At 41.9% G+C, this 15391-nt stretch overlaps 1 protein-coding gene and 1 pseudogene across 9 annotated transcripts in view; one reads left to right on the top strand and one right to left on the bottom strand.

Moving 5' to 3' along the window:
- Positions 1-15391, bottom strand: part of NRCAM (neuronal cell adhesion molecule) — a 409870-nt gene that overhangs the window by 279323 nt on the left and 115156 nt on the right. For all 9 annotated transcript variants that reach the window (XM_070755532.1, XM_070755535.1, XM_070755536.1 and 6 more), the window contains 3 exons: positions 15169-15274; positions 10130-10335; positions 9743-9865 (listed from right to left, as the gene is read on the bottom strand). In XM_070755532.1, the coding sequence (XP_070611633.1) occupies positions 9743-9865; positions 10130-10335; positions 15169-15274 (435 nt within the window). The remainder of the gene's footprint in view (positions 1-9742; positions 9866-10129; positions 10336-15168; positions 15275-15391) is intronic.
- Positions 899-8910, top strand: LOC139168885 (E3 SUMO-protein ligase KIAA1586-like; annotated as a pseudogene).

Raw genomic sequence — 15391 nt, 5'->3', positions numbered from 1 at the left:
GATTTACCTTCTTGGAAATATAAGGGGGGAGAGGCCATCTGTTTTGTCTCAGTTCTGAAGCCTCCTGCAAGAGACACCTGAGAACAGCTTTTTATCACCTTCTCAGCCTACAATTCTCAAAACAACATTGCAGTTGGGAATTGGCTCATTCAACATCGAACTGAGGGGAGGGGTTTCTAACTGCTTTATTCTATTCTAACTAAATTGTGTGGAAAACCTCAGATCCTCACTCTTTTGTCTTGCAGTCCTTTTCTTTCAATAAAGGGTTCCTTTTGAAATGTTAATTGTTTCAAGGATTCTGCTTTCTTGAATGAGAATAGAGGCAGACCTGGGGTGAAATGCTTCTGGTTTGCACCAGTTCATGCCGGTAGCAGCGGGCGGTGGTAGTTGGCTGCACCGGTAGCTGGTTTGCCATGCCCCCAAACGGGTCCAGTCCCTGCATCCTCATCTGGCCATGTCCATCCAAACGCCCTCTCACTGCTTTTTCCATTCGCCGCTTTTCCTTTTTTTTAAATGGCCACTTTTCCTGCCATTCTTTTCCTGCCACTTGGCTCAGTGCTTCCTTCTGCCTCACTCCCTTTTCACCCCACTCGGCTCGGCGCTTCTGGCCCAACCATCTCACCCCTGGCCTATATAGGTTGTTCCCCTTTGCTACATGGGCACAGGTAATCGCTTTGCCAATGCCTTCTTCTTGGGCAAGAAACCAAACTGGCACAACAACAACCATCAGAAGTGTCATCCTTGTATGATCCATTCCAAGCACCACAACCATCTCAAGTACCACCACTTCCACCACTTGAATGTGGAGAAAGCAGCAAGTCACCCAAACCCAAATTAGAAATAATTCTTCCAGACTTTAAGTCAATGCAGACTGTAAGTCAATGCAGACTTTAAGTCAATGTACAGCAGCTTCCAACAGAAGTGTGAGGGGTTAGACGTTTCAAACAAGAAACTAGGTTTCTTGTTTGAAAAATGGGTTCACACTGGGTAATCCAAGTAATGAAGCATTTCAAGATTGAGGCGTTTGAGATTGAGGCGTCTTAAAGAACTCAGATTTGTCATTACTATCCCCCTGACTGATTTGTTTAACCAATCCCTGTTAACAGGAGATGTTTCTGAGGATTGGAGAATGACCAGTGTTGCGCCTATCCACAAGAAGGGCAGTAGAGAAGAAGCTGGTAACTACAGGCCAGCTAGCTTGGCATCAGTTGTAGTTAAAATGATGGAGACTCTACTCAAAAAGAGGATAAATCAGCATCTAAAAAACAATAACTTATTGCACCCAAATCAGCATTGCTTTACTGAAGGCAGACTAATCTCATTGATTTCTTTGACTATGTCACAAAGGTGTTGGATGAAGGTGGTGCTGTGGATATTGCCTATCTGGACTTCAGCAAAGCCTTTGATATAGTTCCACATAAAGAGCTGATAGATAAATTAGTGAAGATTGGACTTATTCTCTGGAAAGTTCAGTGGATTTGCAGCTGGCTGAAGTGTAGACATCAGAGAGTTGTTATTAATGGCAAGTATTCTGAGCAGAGACAGGTTACAAGCTGTGTGCCACAAGAGTCTGTTCTGGGTCCTATTCTTTTTAATATGTTTGTGAGTGACATAGGGGAAGGTTTGGTAGGGAAGGTTTGTCTATTTGCCGATGACTCTAAACTGTGCAATAGGGTTGATATTCCTGGAAACGTCTGTAATATGGTAAATGATTTAGCTTTACTAGATAAATGGTCAAAGCAATGGAAACTGCAGTTTAATGCTTCCAAATGTAAAATAATGCACTTGGGGAAAAGGAATCCTCAATCTGAGTATTGTATTGGCAGTTCTCTGTTAACAAAAACTTCAGAAGAGAAGGATTTAGGGGTAGTGATTACTGACAGTCTCAAAATGAGGGAGCAGTGTGGGCGGTCGGTAGGAAAAGCAAGTAGGATGCTTGGCTGCATAGCTAGAGGTATAACAAGCAGGAAGAGGGAGATTGTGATCCCATTACATAGAGGGCTGGTGAGACCACATTTGGAATACTGTTCTGTTCCAGAGACCTCACCTACAAAAAGATATTGACAAAATTGAACAGGTCCAAAGATTGGACTTATTCTCTGGAATAAGGGCTACAATAATGGTGGAAGGTCTTAAGCATAAAATGTATCAGGAAAGACTTAATGAACTCAATCTATATAGTCTGGAGGACAGAAGGAAAAGGGAGGACATGGTCAAAACATTTAAATATGTTAAAGGGTTAAATAAGGTTCAGGAGGGAAGTGTTTTTAATAGGAAAGTGAAAGTGAACTAGGGGACACAATCTGAAGTTAGTTGGAGGAAAGATCAAAAGCACCATGAGAAAATATTATTTTACTGAAAGAGTAGTAGATCCTTGGAACAAACTTCCAGCAGACGTGGTAGATAAATCCACAGTAACTGAATTTAAACATGCCTGGGATAAACATATATCCATCCTAAGATAAAATACAAAAAATAGTATAAGGGCAGACTAGATGGACCATGAGGTCTTTTTCTGCCGTCAGTCTTCTATGTTTCTATGAGGCAGCTGGGAAAAATAAGGAAGTGCAGCAGCTGTCTCTAAGGAAGAAAATGAAAGAACACTTCACATTGAAGTTGCACGCCATTTGCAAAGGTAATGTAAAACAAGCAGAGGCGGAAGTCATAGAAAAAGCAATGGACAAGGTTTCTGATAGTCAATATGACACCACTACTAACATATTCAAAACTGTTTACAACATGTTAAAAGCATGCAGACCAATTTCAAGTATTGCTGAATTGATAGAATTAAAAATTGTGAATAGAGTAGATCTGGGAGCAGGATTGCATTCAAGGCCAACAGTTGTGAAAATAGTTGAGTGCATTTCAAGTGAAATTGAAACCCAAATGTTTACCAGCATCACTAAACAGAATCTGAAAATATGCTTGATCATTGATCAAGCCTTAATAGTATCCTGCATACCAGTTTTGATAGTTTTTGTGAAAGTTGAGGACTCAGGATCTACCAACACTTTTTGTCGAGCTTGTCGAATAGAAGAAACAAGATGCAGAGACAATATGTTTTGTGGTTCTGGAAAGTGCATGCAAGGTATGTGTTACCCAGGATTATCTGCAAAAAAAATTTAATAGTGTTCTGCTCTGATGCTGTCAGTGTTATGCTTTGGAGAAAATCTGAAGTGAGCACCAGAATGGCCAAATATCATCATGCACACCAAGACAACTAGACACAAGAACAGTTTTTCCTGAATACCATCACTCTACTAAACAAATAATTCCCTCAACACCAGTGTTCCCTCTAACGTGAGTTGTGCGCTATAGCGCAGGAGATTTGAGATGTCTGCCCACGAGTTTCTAATTCAAGCGCGGAGCGTGGCAATTAGAATAAGGTGACCAGACCTTGATCATTTGTCCCGACTCCAAAATGCAGCATGACTTTAAAACTGACTGGATTGGATTTCTACCCTCGAGAGAAAGAGAAAAGCCCAGCCGCTAATTTTCCCCCTCCCCCCCACTCCAAAATGTGGTGCGATTTTAAAAACTGACTGGGTTGGATTTCCACCCTCAAGAGAAAGAGGAAAGCCCAGCCGGCTAATTTCCCCCATCCCCCCCCCACTCCAAAATGCGGCGTGACTTTAAAAACTGACTGGGTTGGATTTCCACTGTGGAGAAGGAGCGGGGAAGAAAGAAGGAGAGAAAAGTATGGCTTTTTCTAATTGGATATTGTATTTTTAAAATTTTCATTGAAGGCATTTGTAATTGCTTCTAAATGATGTTGGTTTTGCTTTTGCAAAAAAAAAAAATCAAAACAACCTCCTTGGGTGCAAGTCAGCTGAAAGTCCTAGAGAGAATGAAGATAGATAATTCATTAACAATTAAGGCATGTCAAACTGATCTGTGTTTCCTGAACTAGATACTGGATATTGGATACTAGATGTAGAAGTTGTTTATGGTTATTCCCAGTTTCTGGAAGTATTGTTTACAAGGTGGGAAGATGTTCCTCTAAAGAGATGTCTCTTGTGGCTTGTACAGATATTTTAAAATGTGAAACATTTTCTAACAACCAAGATGGAAGGGACCTTGGAGGTCTTCTTGTCCAACCCCCTGCTTAGGCAGAAAACCCTACAGACAAGTGGGTATCCAACATCTTCTTTAAAACTTCCAGTGTTTGAGCATTCACAACTTCTAGAGGCAAGTAGTTCCATGGATTAATTGTTCTCACATTCACTCCTTGCTTCTAAGTTGATTAGTTTCCACCCACTGCTTCTTGTCCTACAGGTGTTCTGGAGAATAACTTGACTCCCCTTTCTTTGTGGCAGCCTCTTATTTGCATTGTAAATAAGCTGTCTCAGACAGTTCTCTTAAAACAGAACTCTTATAAAATTGAACATTATAATATATTAATAATGTATCCTAATATACATTTTGAAACTTTGAACTAGAGGAATCAGCAAATGTATGATACTTTAGTGACTGGACAGATATTTAGCAAGATGTTTAATAAATTCCACTGCTGGATGGCATTTATAGCCAAGGAAACATGCAAACAATTGTAGCCTTCTGTTAAAATGAAGCCTTCTGTGAACATAATATACTAGTTGGGAGCAAATATACCTTTGTATTTCCACTCATAAATTAGTTTGATTAACAAAGAAGATAAAAACAAGGTTTTATCATGGTTAACATGGTTTCTTGATGGTAAAAGATATATTTAGGCAGGGGTCCCCAAACCTTTTACACAGGGGCCAGTTCACTGTCCCTCAGACTGCTGGAGGGCCGGACTATAAAAAAAAACTATGAACAAATCCCTATGCACACTGCACATACCTTATTTTAAAGTAAAAAACAAAATGGGAATGTACTATTTAGAGGGGGGAAGAAATCTGAAATTCATATATGTTTATGTTTTGTTTTTAATTTAATTTTGTTGTTTAATATTAGGATGTATTAATTTGTAAGATTGGATTCAAATTTTAGAACTATATAGAATTACATAGGTAAAATTAATGGAAGATACATAGGATAAATAAGGGGTTTATGATATGTACTGTATGGTTTTATGAGGTTGCATTATGAATTTAAACTATACTTGGAAATGTAGAAGATTGATGAAAGTTAATAATAGTAAATGCTAATTGCCTGAAAAGTAATTGAGCTTGGAAATATTGAATGAAATTATAGAAAAGTAAATATGGAAATATATTAATTGATGCATTGGTGTTCAGATAGATTTTCATAATATTATTAGATTACTATAATACTATGATAAATATTTGATAAATGAAGATTTTAAAGCATGGATTTATTAATAGTTGTGTTTTTGGTTTCTCTGATTGTTTTAGTTTTAATAGTAATAGATTTTAGTTTTGTTTTATTATTAATTTCTTTTAATAAAAAAGAAGGGAATTTTTTTTCCTAATTAGGAAAAAGTTGTATAAGGGTTTTTTGTTTCTTTTAAGAAGAATGTATAAAAAGGAGGAGTAGGCATGATGGCCTATCTGGATTTATAAGAGGATAATTATATTAATTGAAATATAAAATAACAGAATAACATAGTGGGAAGGGACCTTATTGTGCCCCAGGACTGAGCCCCAAATAATTACGCAATAAGATGTCTTGGGTGACATCTGTGAAAAAAAATCAGGTGCTCAGGCATGAAAATTTATTTATTATTTATTTATTCATTTACTTATTTAGACTTCTATGCCGCTCAATTCCTGAAGGGACTGCCGCTCAGACACTATACGTTTCCGCCCACACCGAAAAAAAATTGGAGGGAACATTGCTCAACACTGTCAGACTTTTTACTAAATCTGCACTTCTTTTTCTTTTAGTTTTTTTCATCATTCCTACCATCCTTTTCCTCCCACTTAGGACTCTATGACTGTAACTTGTTGCTTGTATCCTAAAATTTTTATTAATATTGATTGTTTCTTCATTGCTTATTTGACCCCTATGACAATCATTAAGTGTTGTACCACATGATTCTTGACAAATGTATTTTTCTTTTATGTATGCTGAGAGCATATGCATCAAGACAAATTCCTTGTGTGTCCAATCACACTTGGCTAATAAAATTCTATTCTATTCTATTCTATATGGCACGGCTTGAACCATTGCCTCCAATTTGTTTTAGATGATGCCATAAAGGAAATAAAGCAAGTAAATCATTTAAAAATATTTATTGATAAGATTATTTTCATTTTCCAGCAATCCAATAAGAACAAAATTGAACAACGAAATATCCGAAGAACTGGACATTAACATTGTAGAGTAATCCTTGTTTACCAAGATTGTGCGCACACAGAAATGTTTAGATTGAGATTAGTTGTGAATAAGTACTCAGCCACACACAATTCAAGCCAACTTGAATTAAAGCTTACTTTGAGAAATAACATATTCAGATAAACAATCTAAAGTCATATATATCATAAGTCAGAATAACAATCCAAATATTACCAAATACAGAGTCTTTCTTACCAGCTGTCATAATCAGTTAACAAAGATCTCAAGCCTAAACACATTTTAACTATACAGTGATCCCTCGATTTTCGCGATCTCATTCTTCGCGAAACGCTATATCGCGATTTTTCCCACCCGATGACGTCACTCTCTTCCTTCCTTTCTCATCTTTCTTTCTCTCTCTCTTTCTCTATCTTGCTTCTTCCTCTCTCACACTCTCTTCCTCCTTCTCTCATCTCTTTCTTTCCTTCTCTCTCTTTCTCTATCTCTCCCCCTCTTGCTGGCGGGCGGCGGGCGGCGGGCGGGCGGGCAGGGGCATCAGCGAGGAAGACCCAGGGAAGGTTCCTTCGGCCGCCCAGCAGCTGATCTGCTTGGTAGCGCAGCAGCAGCGAGGAGCCGAATCGGGGTTTCCCCTTTGCGTGGGCGGCGGGGAAACCCCGATCTTCGTCTGCTCGCTGCTGCTGCGCTACCGAGCAGATCAGCTGCTGGGCGGCCGCAGCAGCAGCGAGCAGACAAAGATCGGGGTTTCCCCGCCGCCCACGCAAAGGGGAAACCCCGATCTTCGTCTGCTCGCTGCTGCTGCGCTACCGAGCAGATCAGCTGCTGGGCGGCCGAAGGAACCTTCCCTGGGTCTTCCCCGCCGCCCACGCAAACTCCACCATCTGCGCATGCCATGAAAAAAAGGGTGCGCATGCGCAGATGGTGTTTTTACTTCCGCAACCCTACATCGCGAAAAATCGATTATCGCGAGGGGTCTTGGAACGGAACCCTCACGATAATCGAGGGATCACTGTAATATATAACTACAATATGGCTTTGGACCAGAATATCTCCGGGACCACCTTCTGCTGCACGAATCCCAGCGACCAGTTAGGTCCCACAGAGTTGGCCTTCTCCAAGTCCCTTCAACGAAACAATGTCGTCTGGCGGGACACAGGGGAAGAGCCTTCTCTGTGGCGGCCCCAACCCTCTGGAACCAGCTCCCCCCCAGAGATTAGGATTGCCCCCACCCTCCTTGCTTTTCGTAAACTCCTCAAAACCCACCTCTGCCGTCAGGCATGGGGGAATTGAGTCATCTCCCCCAGGCCTATATAGTTTATGCATGGTATGTTTGTGTGTATGTTTTGCTTTTTAAATAAGGGGTTTTTAGTTACTTTTAATATTAGATTTGTTGTACATTGTTTTATTATTGCTGAGAGTCGCCCCGAGTCTACGGAGAGGGGCAGCATACAAATCTAATAAATAAATAAATAAATAAAAATAAATAAATACATACAATAGAGAGAGATTGCAGAGAAAATGCACAGCAAACCTAACAGCGAGTAGCCATTAACAGTGAGTAACCAGAAAAGAGAAACAAAGAGGATGACTCAGAGAAATAAGCTATACACTCTAGCTCCCTCTTGTTAGAGTCTGCAACACCTGCAGCCAATATATTGCCAACCCAACCATTATGGACAGAGTCCTAACAAACATCCTAACAAAAGATTGGTAGAATTTTGGGGCAAGACTGGTAGAGTTTTTGGGCCAAGATGGGCTGCCTGTAGTTTAAGGGCAACCAAACTGATGTGGCATGTTTATCCAGTGTATACAGTGTACATCACTATTTTCATGTGAATGCAAAATACTCAGGTATGGCTACCCATCTGGAAAATAAATATTTCATAAATGATTTGGCGGTCATGACACATATTCTGGAAGAAATCTCACTAATTTCAACTGCACTGCTAGCATGCGACATGGACATCATAAAGGCTGAAAAACTGGTGAGAAGATCGATGAAAGAATTTGAAGTGCTTACACAGTCTAAAGGTCCATACAAAAGAGAAGTTAATGAGCAAATAAATACAGAAGCCTTCAAAAAATATAAACTTTGTAGAAAATCATAAATTTGTTGGACTTCCTTGGGAAAGGCTTTTAGTAAGCGTCATAACCAATTTGCAGAAATGACTGATGGACTGCGAGCATTTAAAAACAAATAACCAATTGCAAGACTCCAGAAAATAAATTACAATTTCTACATTTTTTTGGTGCCAGAGTATTTGGATTTTGTGGAAGTAGTCCTTCCATGGGCAGCAGCTGAAGAACTACTGTATACATTTGGTGACATTTTCAAGTACAAGATTAAAATCAATAACTATAGAGATTTTTTGGAGAATGTGTTAATAGATTCAAAGAGGTATGCAATTCCTGACAGCATTTTAAAAAGCAAAAGATATTGTCAGAACAATTGCTATAAATTCTGCAGAAGCGGCAAGGGTTTTTAAAAAAATTAACTTCACATGTTCAGGGAGCATAAGTCACCAAACCGTTTCCAATTTAACAAACCTCATGACCATCAGCGTTCCTGAGCTACCTCTTTCAAAATGGGAGCCTGCTCCTGCAGTGAGAAGGTGGCTGAAAGAAACATCTTTCAGCCATGTGCATCAAGGACAAGAAAAGTGGAAGTGAGGAGAGTGCCTCTGACAACTGTAGCTGGATATATCTCAAACAACTGAAAGCTAAAGCAAAAGACAACTAACACTTATGTAAATATTTGTGTACCTCTTTTATTGTTTTGCGTACTACTTTTATGCTTACTTAAGTAATAAATGGTTAAATTTGTATATCATGGTATATCTATTTTTTGTAAGCCAATATTATTGGTACAAAAAAGCAACTTTTATTGCTCTTATGTAAGCATCTGTGTACCTCTTGTTTTGTGTGCTTAATTTAATCTTAAGTATTAACTGCAGCAAACAATTGGTATATTTTCTTTTTGTAGGTCAAAAAAGGGCAAAGAAGTGATGTCAACTTGGTCACGCCAACCTGGTCACCTGATCACTAAGCCACGCCAACTGGATCACCTGACCACCAAGCACATCCACCCGGTCACATGATAAGCAAGTATGCTCAACGAGTCACCTGACCACCAAGCCACAACATCTGAACACCTGAACACCTGAACACCAAGCCACCTGACCTCAAGCCACGCTCACAAAATAAGCCACCCACAGAACCAATGGGGAAATTTTTCCCATTTTACAACTGAGGCAGACCCTTACACCTACAATGTAATATTTCCCTTTTTTGAAGGCTCAAGGCTTATCAATTATTTTGCAATCCAAACCTGCAACAAAATGAATTTCTAATTAAACTGAATTGCAACTGATGTGTATGTAAAATAGCAAAAGAAATATCTCCCATATGTCTTATTGCTTTAATCCATGGATCATCAGAAATATAAAAACCAAAAATATAATTTTAGTTTTGTAGTTGCATATTGGTTTCAAATGTAACTTACAGTTATCCATCCAAAATATTATAGGTGATGGTAACCCTACTGGTGGCCTGCAGGGAAGAATTGCATATTGACCTTCAGTAACCCTTACTGGAACTAGCTTTTCTTTAGTCCACAAAGGAGATCCTACATGGAAAAAAAATACTGTCATTTAGTCTTAGACTTAAAAGAAACAACCAGGAAAGGAAAATATTATAATATAGCATAAATATCAGACAAAATGAAAATTATATTTAATTTTTAGAAACAAGTTAACAAACAGAATGGTATTCTTTCATAAGTAGAAATTTTATTTTGCTGTGTTACAGAAAAGCAAGGATTTTAAACATAGAGAGAAAACAATTTGCAAGAACTGAGAAGAAATAAAAGTTTCATTAATATCAAACTTACGGGATGCTCTTATAATAATATTATTGGAAATTGCTGCTCCAAGCACATTCCTTGCTGTGCACTGATAAACACCTTCATATAATTCTGCTTTTCCTCCATTTTTTTCATTGATAATATTTATTAAAAGAGTTCCTGAATGAGGTTTCATTCTTATTCGTGGATCTTTATCTATATCAAAGTGAGTTCCATTACGTGTCCATGAGAAGCTATCAATAAAATAAAAACACTGAAAACAATTCTTTATTTAAAAAACCCCCTTGTTTTAGGAAAATGTATAAGTTATAATAGTATAAACATATACATAAACATAATTATTATAATAGTAGTAGTAGTACAGTGGTATCTTGGTTAACAACCATAATCCGTTCCGGAAGGTTGGTTGTTAACCGAAATGGTCATTATCCGAAACAATTTTCCCTACATGAAATAATGGAAATGGATTTAATTGGTTCCCACCCTTTATTTCTTATGGGAAAAATTGAAAACTGAGGATTTTTTTTCTGCCCCCACCCCCGATACCCATTGTCCCTCATTTCCACCCCACTCTCCTTACCTCTTTCCCCCTTACACCCCATTGTCCCTTACTCCCCCCCCCCTTATCTCTTGCCTCTCTGCCTTTGTCCCCTCGCCAAGGAGCAGCAAAGCATCGCTTTGGCTATGATGAGGCAGGCGCTGAATTTGCTGGTCCTGGTGGCAGCTTCTCTTTGAGGACACCGGCTGCAGCTGTGGCGGCAGCTTCTTTTTGGGGACAGCAGCGGCAGCAGGGGCCTGGGGGCCTGGGCATGAACATGATGTTCCTGGCACTGCTGTTACTCAAAAGAAAGCTGCCGGACCCACCGCCGCCACAACCAGTGGGTGCGTGGACTCTCTTACTGTGCGTGGGCTCTCATACTACTACAGAGATTTCCCCTGCCTTGTGACTGCCACTGCTGGGATTTCCCATTTGCTTGCCGCCCGTGCCGGGATTCCGCGCCTCCTCTTGCTTGCACCAGCAGTCCCAAGGCGGGGAATCCCAGCCGTGGCAAGGACCAGCGCTTTGGGCCTCAGACAAGCCTCCCTGGCTCTCACTCCGTGGCTGGCACCCGCTTCCTCTGGAGGAGTCCCATCAAGGTGCCCAAAGTAGCGGGCTTTAATTCCTCCTACCTTCCATCTCCGCAGACCGTTCCTGATGCAGCGAAGGAAGGAATCCAGAGCGCTCTCCACTTGGGCAGTGTGGCTGGCTCTTTTTTCGGGTGGTGTGTGTGTGTGTGAATTCCGTAGGGAACCGGGGGGGGGGGAGGCTCCTTTTCTTCCCCTTCGCTCACGGGGATTGAGCCACCAAGCTCCGGTCCTCAGCGAAGTGCAGGCAATGAAGACACAGTTTAGGGGGAGGTCAGTCTGTCAAATAAAGAGGAGCAAAACTGGAGCACTGCGGGCTCCGCGGATGGGGCCCTTCAGAGGGGCCCCATTTCTTCCATCTGGTTTGGGGACAGGCGATTGTTTAGTTTCCGCAGCGCTGAAAACTTTGCAAGGAGATTTAGTTACTGGCTCTCCCAGTCTCCTCAATTTCTCTCCCCCCATTTCTTTATGGCTCCCTCTCTTGCAAGGAATGGTGAGGGGTGACCAGCTCTCCTACCCTCCTGTTGGCTCTACTCTGTACATTTTCCGCACAGTAGATCCAAGGGCTGGTGTGGAAAAAACAGCAACCCTTCCATGGGATCGTCCTCTCCCCACAGGTGATGCAAGCGCTGGCTGGGAAGAAACAGTGACCCCCACCTGCTTCTTAACTGACTGAACGAGGAAAAAGAGGGGCGGAAGGGACGGCGTGAAGGCTCTTTTCATTGCGAGAGGATGGTACCGTGTAGTGTTGGTGATCAAAAAAAAGGGATCCAACCAATGCAGCTGATGAAACTGAGCAGATTGCATAGTTTATATTTTAGTCAGGTGAACTCAGTGATGGGCTACCAAAATTTTATTACCACACTGTGGGCGTGGCTTATGTGTTTCGTTTCAACATCTTTCAGTGCAAATTGGGTGTTCTGGGGTGAAGCTCCAAATTTTGCTACCGGAACTGCGTTTCTGACTGTTCCCGTAGGAGCCCATCACTGGGTGCACCTCAATTACCTGCAGGGTAATGTTCCCTCTAAGGTGCGCGCTCGTGCGGGCACACACACACAAATAACCCTCCATTCAGCTTTTTCCAAGGCTGCGCACAATGATGGTGGTGAGCGACGAAAGTGCGGTGGCCGGGGGGGGGAGAGAAAATAAGAAGGCGGAGCTCTTGGGAACCGGCAAACATGCCCCCTATTCTCTGTCCTTAGCCACAATTCTGATCTCCAAACGTCTGAGCGAGGGGGGGGGTGAGTGTCATCCGAAAGGCAAAGCCGTGGTCGATCCGAAGTGAATTGGGGCTCATCTCTGCTCCAGTGTGGTCTCTTATTTTTATACTCTCTGTTTTGACTCTGCCTCATATACCCCCCAAAAAACCCCACCAGAAATCCAGACGAAGCGTTATAAAAAGGTCCCCGCAAAACTCTTTTCGCTCTAGCCCCCATGGGGGGAGGGAGGGAGGGAACAGGCTTTGGGAAAAAAGGGAGACCATTGAGCAGGTTGTGCACCATACGTGCCTGTTAAACTACCGACGGACTCTGAAAAGCCCTTGCACCATCTCCTAGCCCACCACCACAGCCTGGGTCGGTCTCTATCCTGTCACTTACTCCGCCTACAGTGAAAGCCAGAATCCCGTTTGCTGAGATGGAAGGCTTCCACTTAGGCAAGTTTCCGCGGGGTGCCTCCACATGTGTGGCTGTGGTAAAGTCGCACTGTTTGCTTCATAAAAGTCGCACAACTGGCAGCACGTGTGAATGTGCATGGGCTTCGAGGAATTCCTCCTCAAACAAACCCCGGGGTTTGGGGTGGGCATTTGCCTCAATGAATTTCCCCCCTCCTTCTTCTCAATGGGTCAAGAACAATGTTGGCCCCCATCAGCAATGGGGAGGGAGAAACTTTGAGGAGAAATTATTGTGCCCGCTTTAGGAAGAGATCAGCCGCCACGGATTGGCTTTTAATTTAGTTGACAAACAACCTGCCAAAATGTCTTAGAGGAGAATATGTTTAGTTTTGGAGTCACTTAGAAAGATGTGGGCCCCACAGGTAATTGAGGTGCACCCAGTGATGAGCTCCTATGGGAATGGTAGCAAAATTTGGAGCTCCACGCCAGAGCATCCAATTTTCACTGAAAGATGGTGAAACAAAACACATAAGCCATGTCCACAGTGTGGTAGTATAAATTTTGGTAGCCCATCACTGGGTCCACCTGACTAAAATATAAACTCTGCAATCTGCTCAGTTTCACCAGCTGGATTGGTTGGATCCCTTTTTTGATCACTGACACTACACGGTACCGTCCTCTCGCAATGAAAAGAGCCTTCACACCATCCCTTCCTCCCCACCTTTTCCTCAATCAGTCAGTTAAGAAGCAGGTGGGGGTCACCGTTTCTTCCCGGCCAGCACTTTCATCAACTGCAGAAAAGGCTGTTTTCATTGCGAGAGGACGGTCCCATGGAAGGGTCGCTGTTTTTTCCACGCCAGCCCTTGGATCTACTGTGGGGAAAATGTACAGAGCAGAGCCAAGAGGAGCGTAGCAGAGCTGGCCACCCCTCGCCATTCATTGCGAGAGAGGAAGCTGTAAAGAAATGTGGGGGGGAGAAAATGAGGAGGCTGGGAGAGCCGGTAACTAAACCTCCTTGAGAAGTTTTCAGTGCTGTGGAAACTAAACAATCGCCCAGCCCCAAACCAGATGGAAGAAGCACACCCCCCACGCCATCCTCAGAGCCCTTAGTGCTCTAGTTTTGCTCTTCTTTAGTTGACAGACTGACCTCCCCCAAAACCGTGTCTTCATTGCCTGCACTAAAAGAACCAGCCATATTGCCCAAGTGGAGAGTGCTCTGGATTCCTCCCTTCACTGAGTGGACTCCTCAGGCGGGCCTTTCTGCCGTCCCTCACAACCTTTCTGCTCTCTTCTTCTTCCTCAGTCGTTGGGAGGGAGGCGTCCGGAAGGGTCCGTGGAGGTGGAAGGTGGGAGGAATTAAAGTGGGTGCCAGGCACAGAGTGAGAGCCAGGGAGCCTTGTCTGAGGCCGAAGTGCCAGATTCCCCTTTGCTGCCGCTGCTTAAAACACTTTCAAGGAGGGTGGAAGCCCTGCCGGCTGACAAGCCGCCAGGCAGCTTCCCACGGGTGTCAATCACCCACAAGGCTCCCTCCAATCAGCCTCTGTTGTGTTCCCCCCCTCCTCCACCCACCCCCAAACAAGGATCAGAATGCCGGCGGTCATCAGGCAAAAGGGGGGAATTTTGGGATTGCACGCATTATTCGGTTTTACATTGATTTCTATGGAAAAAATTGCTTCATCTTATAAACTTTTTTACTTACGAACCTAGTCATGGAACCAGTTAAGTTCGTAAGATGAGGTACCACTGTAATTAAGAAACAAGTAGCCTGAACATTGTATAGTACTTCTGAATCTGATGGGAGCCATGCCTTGAACATATAAAGGATGTTCCTGTACACACACACACACACACACATTTTCCATAGTATTCCAACAATGTTACTGAATTCTTTTCCTTTCCCCTGTCCACCCGTCTTGAAAGCACAAGAAAGGGTGTCAGTAAAGGAAAGACCCTTTGTGGCATAGGCAAAGTGAAATGTAGGAAATACCTTTAAAAGAAATACTGTAATGTCAAAATGAAATGATTTCAGAGACAAGCTTCTGACAGAGCCATTTAAAAACACTAGTTTTAAAGTATTTAAGTATTTACATGATGTATTTTGATCTGGAATCAAATTTATCTTTGTATCTGTAAATGATTGGGTCACCTTAATAAAATTTAAATATTAAGGCTACAGTTATGGGAATGAGAGAAAACCTGATTATCAAAACCTATTTTTTTCAGGCATTATAAAAAGACAATAAACTTATGTATACAAGACAATTAATTCAGTAATCCACTTAATAATGTTGTTCTTTGGCTAATGAATAAATACAAATCTATGACTTACGTAGGAGATGGTTTTCCTTTTGCTTCACACTGTATTACAATATTCTCTCTTGGGTCAATAATGTAATCTTTTGGAGACTGTTGTGTTATTGTTGGAGGCTGTGATACTTTTTAAAGAAAGTGGTCAAAGAGAAAATGAAAAAAATACATTTTTATTCACTGGTTTTAAATTCCTATTTCCCTTCAAGAGCTCAAGGTGGCAAACACAAAACTCCCTTTCCTAG

The sequence above is a fragment of the Erythrolamprus reginae genome, chromosome 6 (assembly GCF_031021105.1).
Source record: "Erythrolamprus reginae isolate rEryReg1 chromosome 6, rEryReg1.hap1, whole genome shotgun sequence".
NCBI lineage: Eukaryota > Metazoa > Chordata > Lepidosauria > Squamata > Dipsadidae > Erythrolamprus > Erythrolamprus reginae.
Note: the sequence above shows the minus strand (reverse complement) of the source record. Positions and strands in the feature narration are given on the sequence as shown.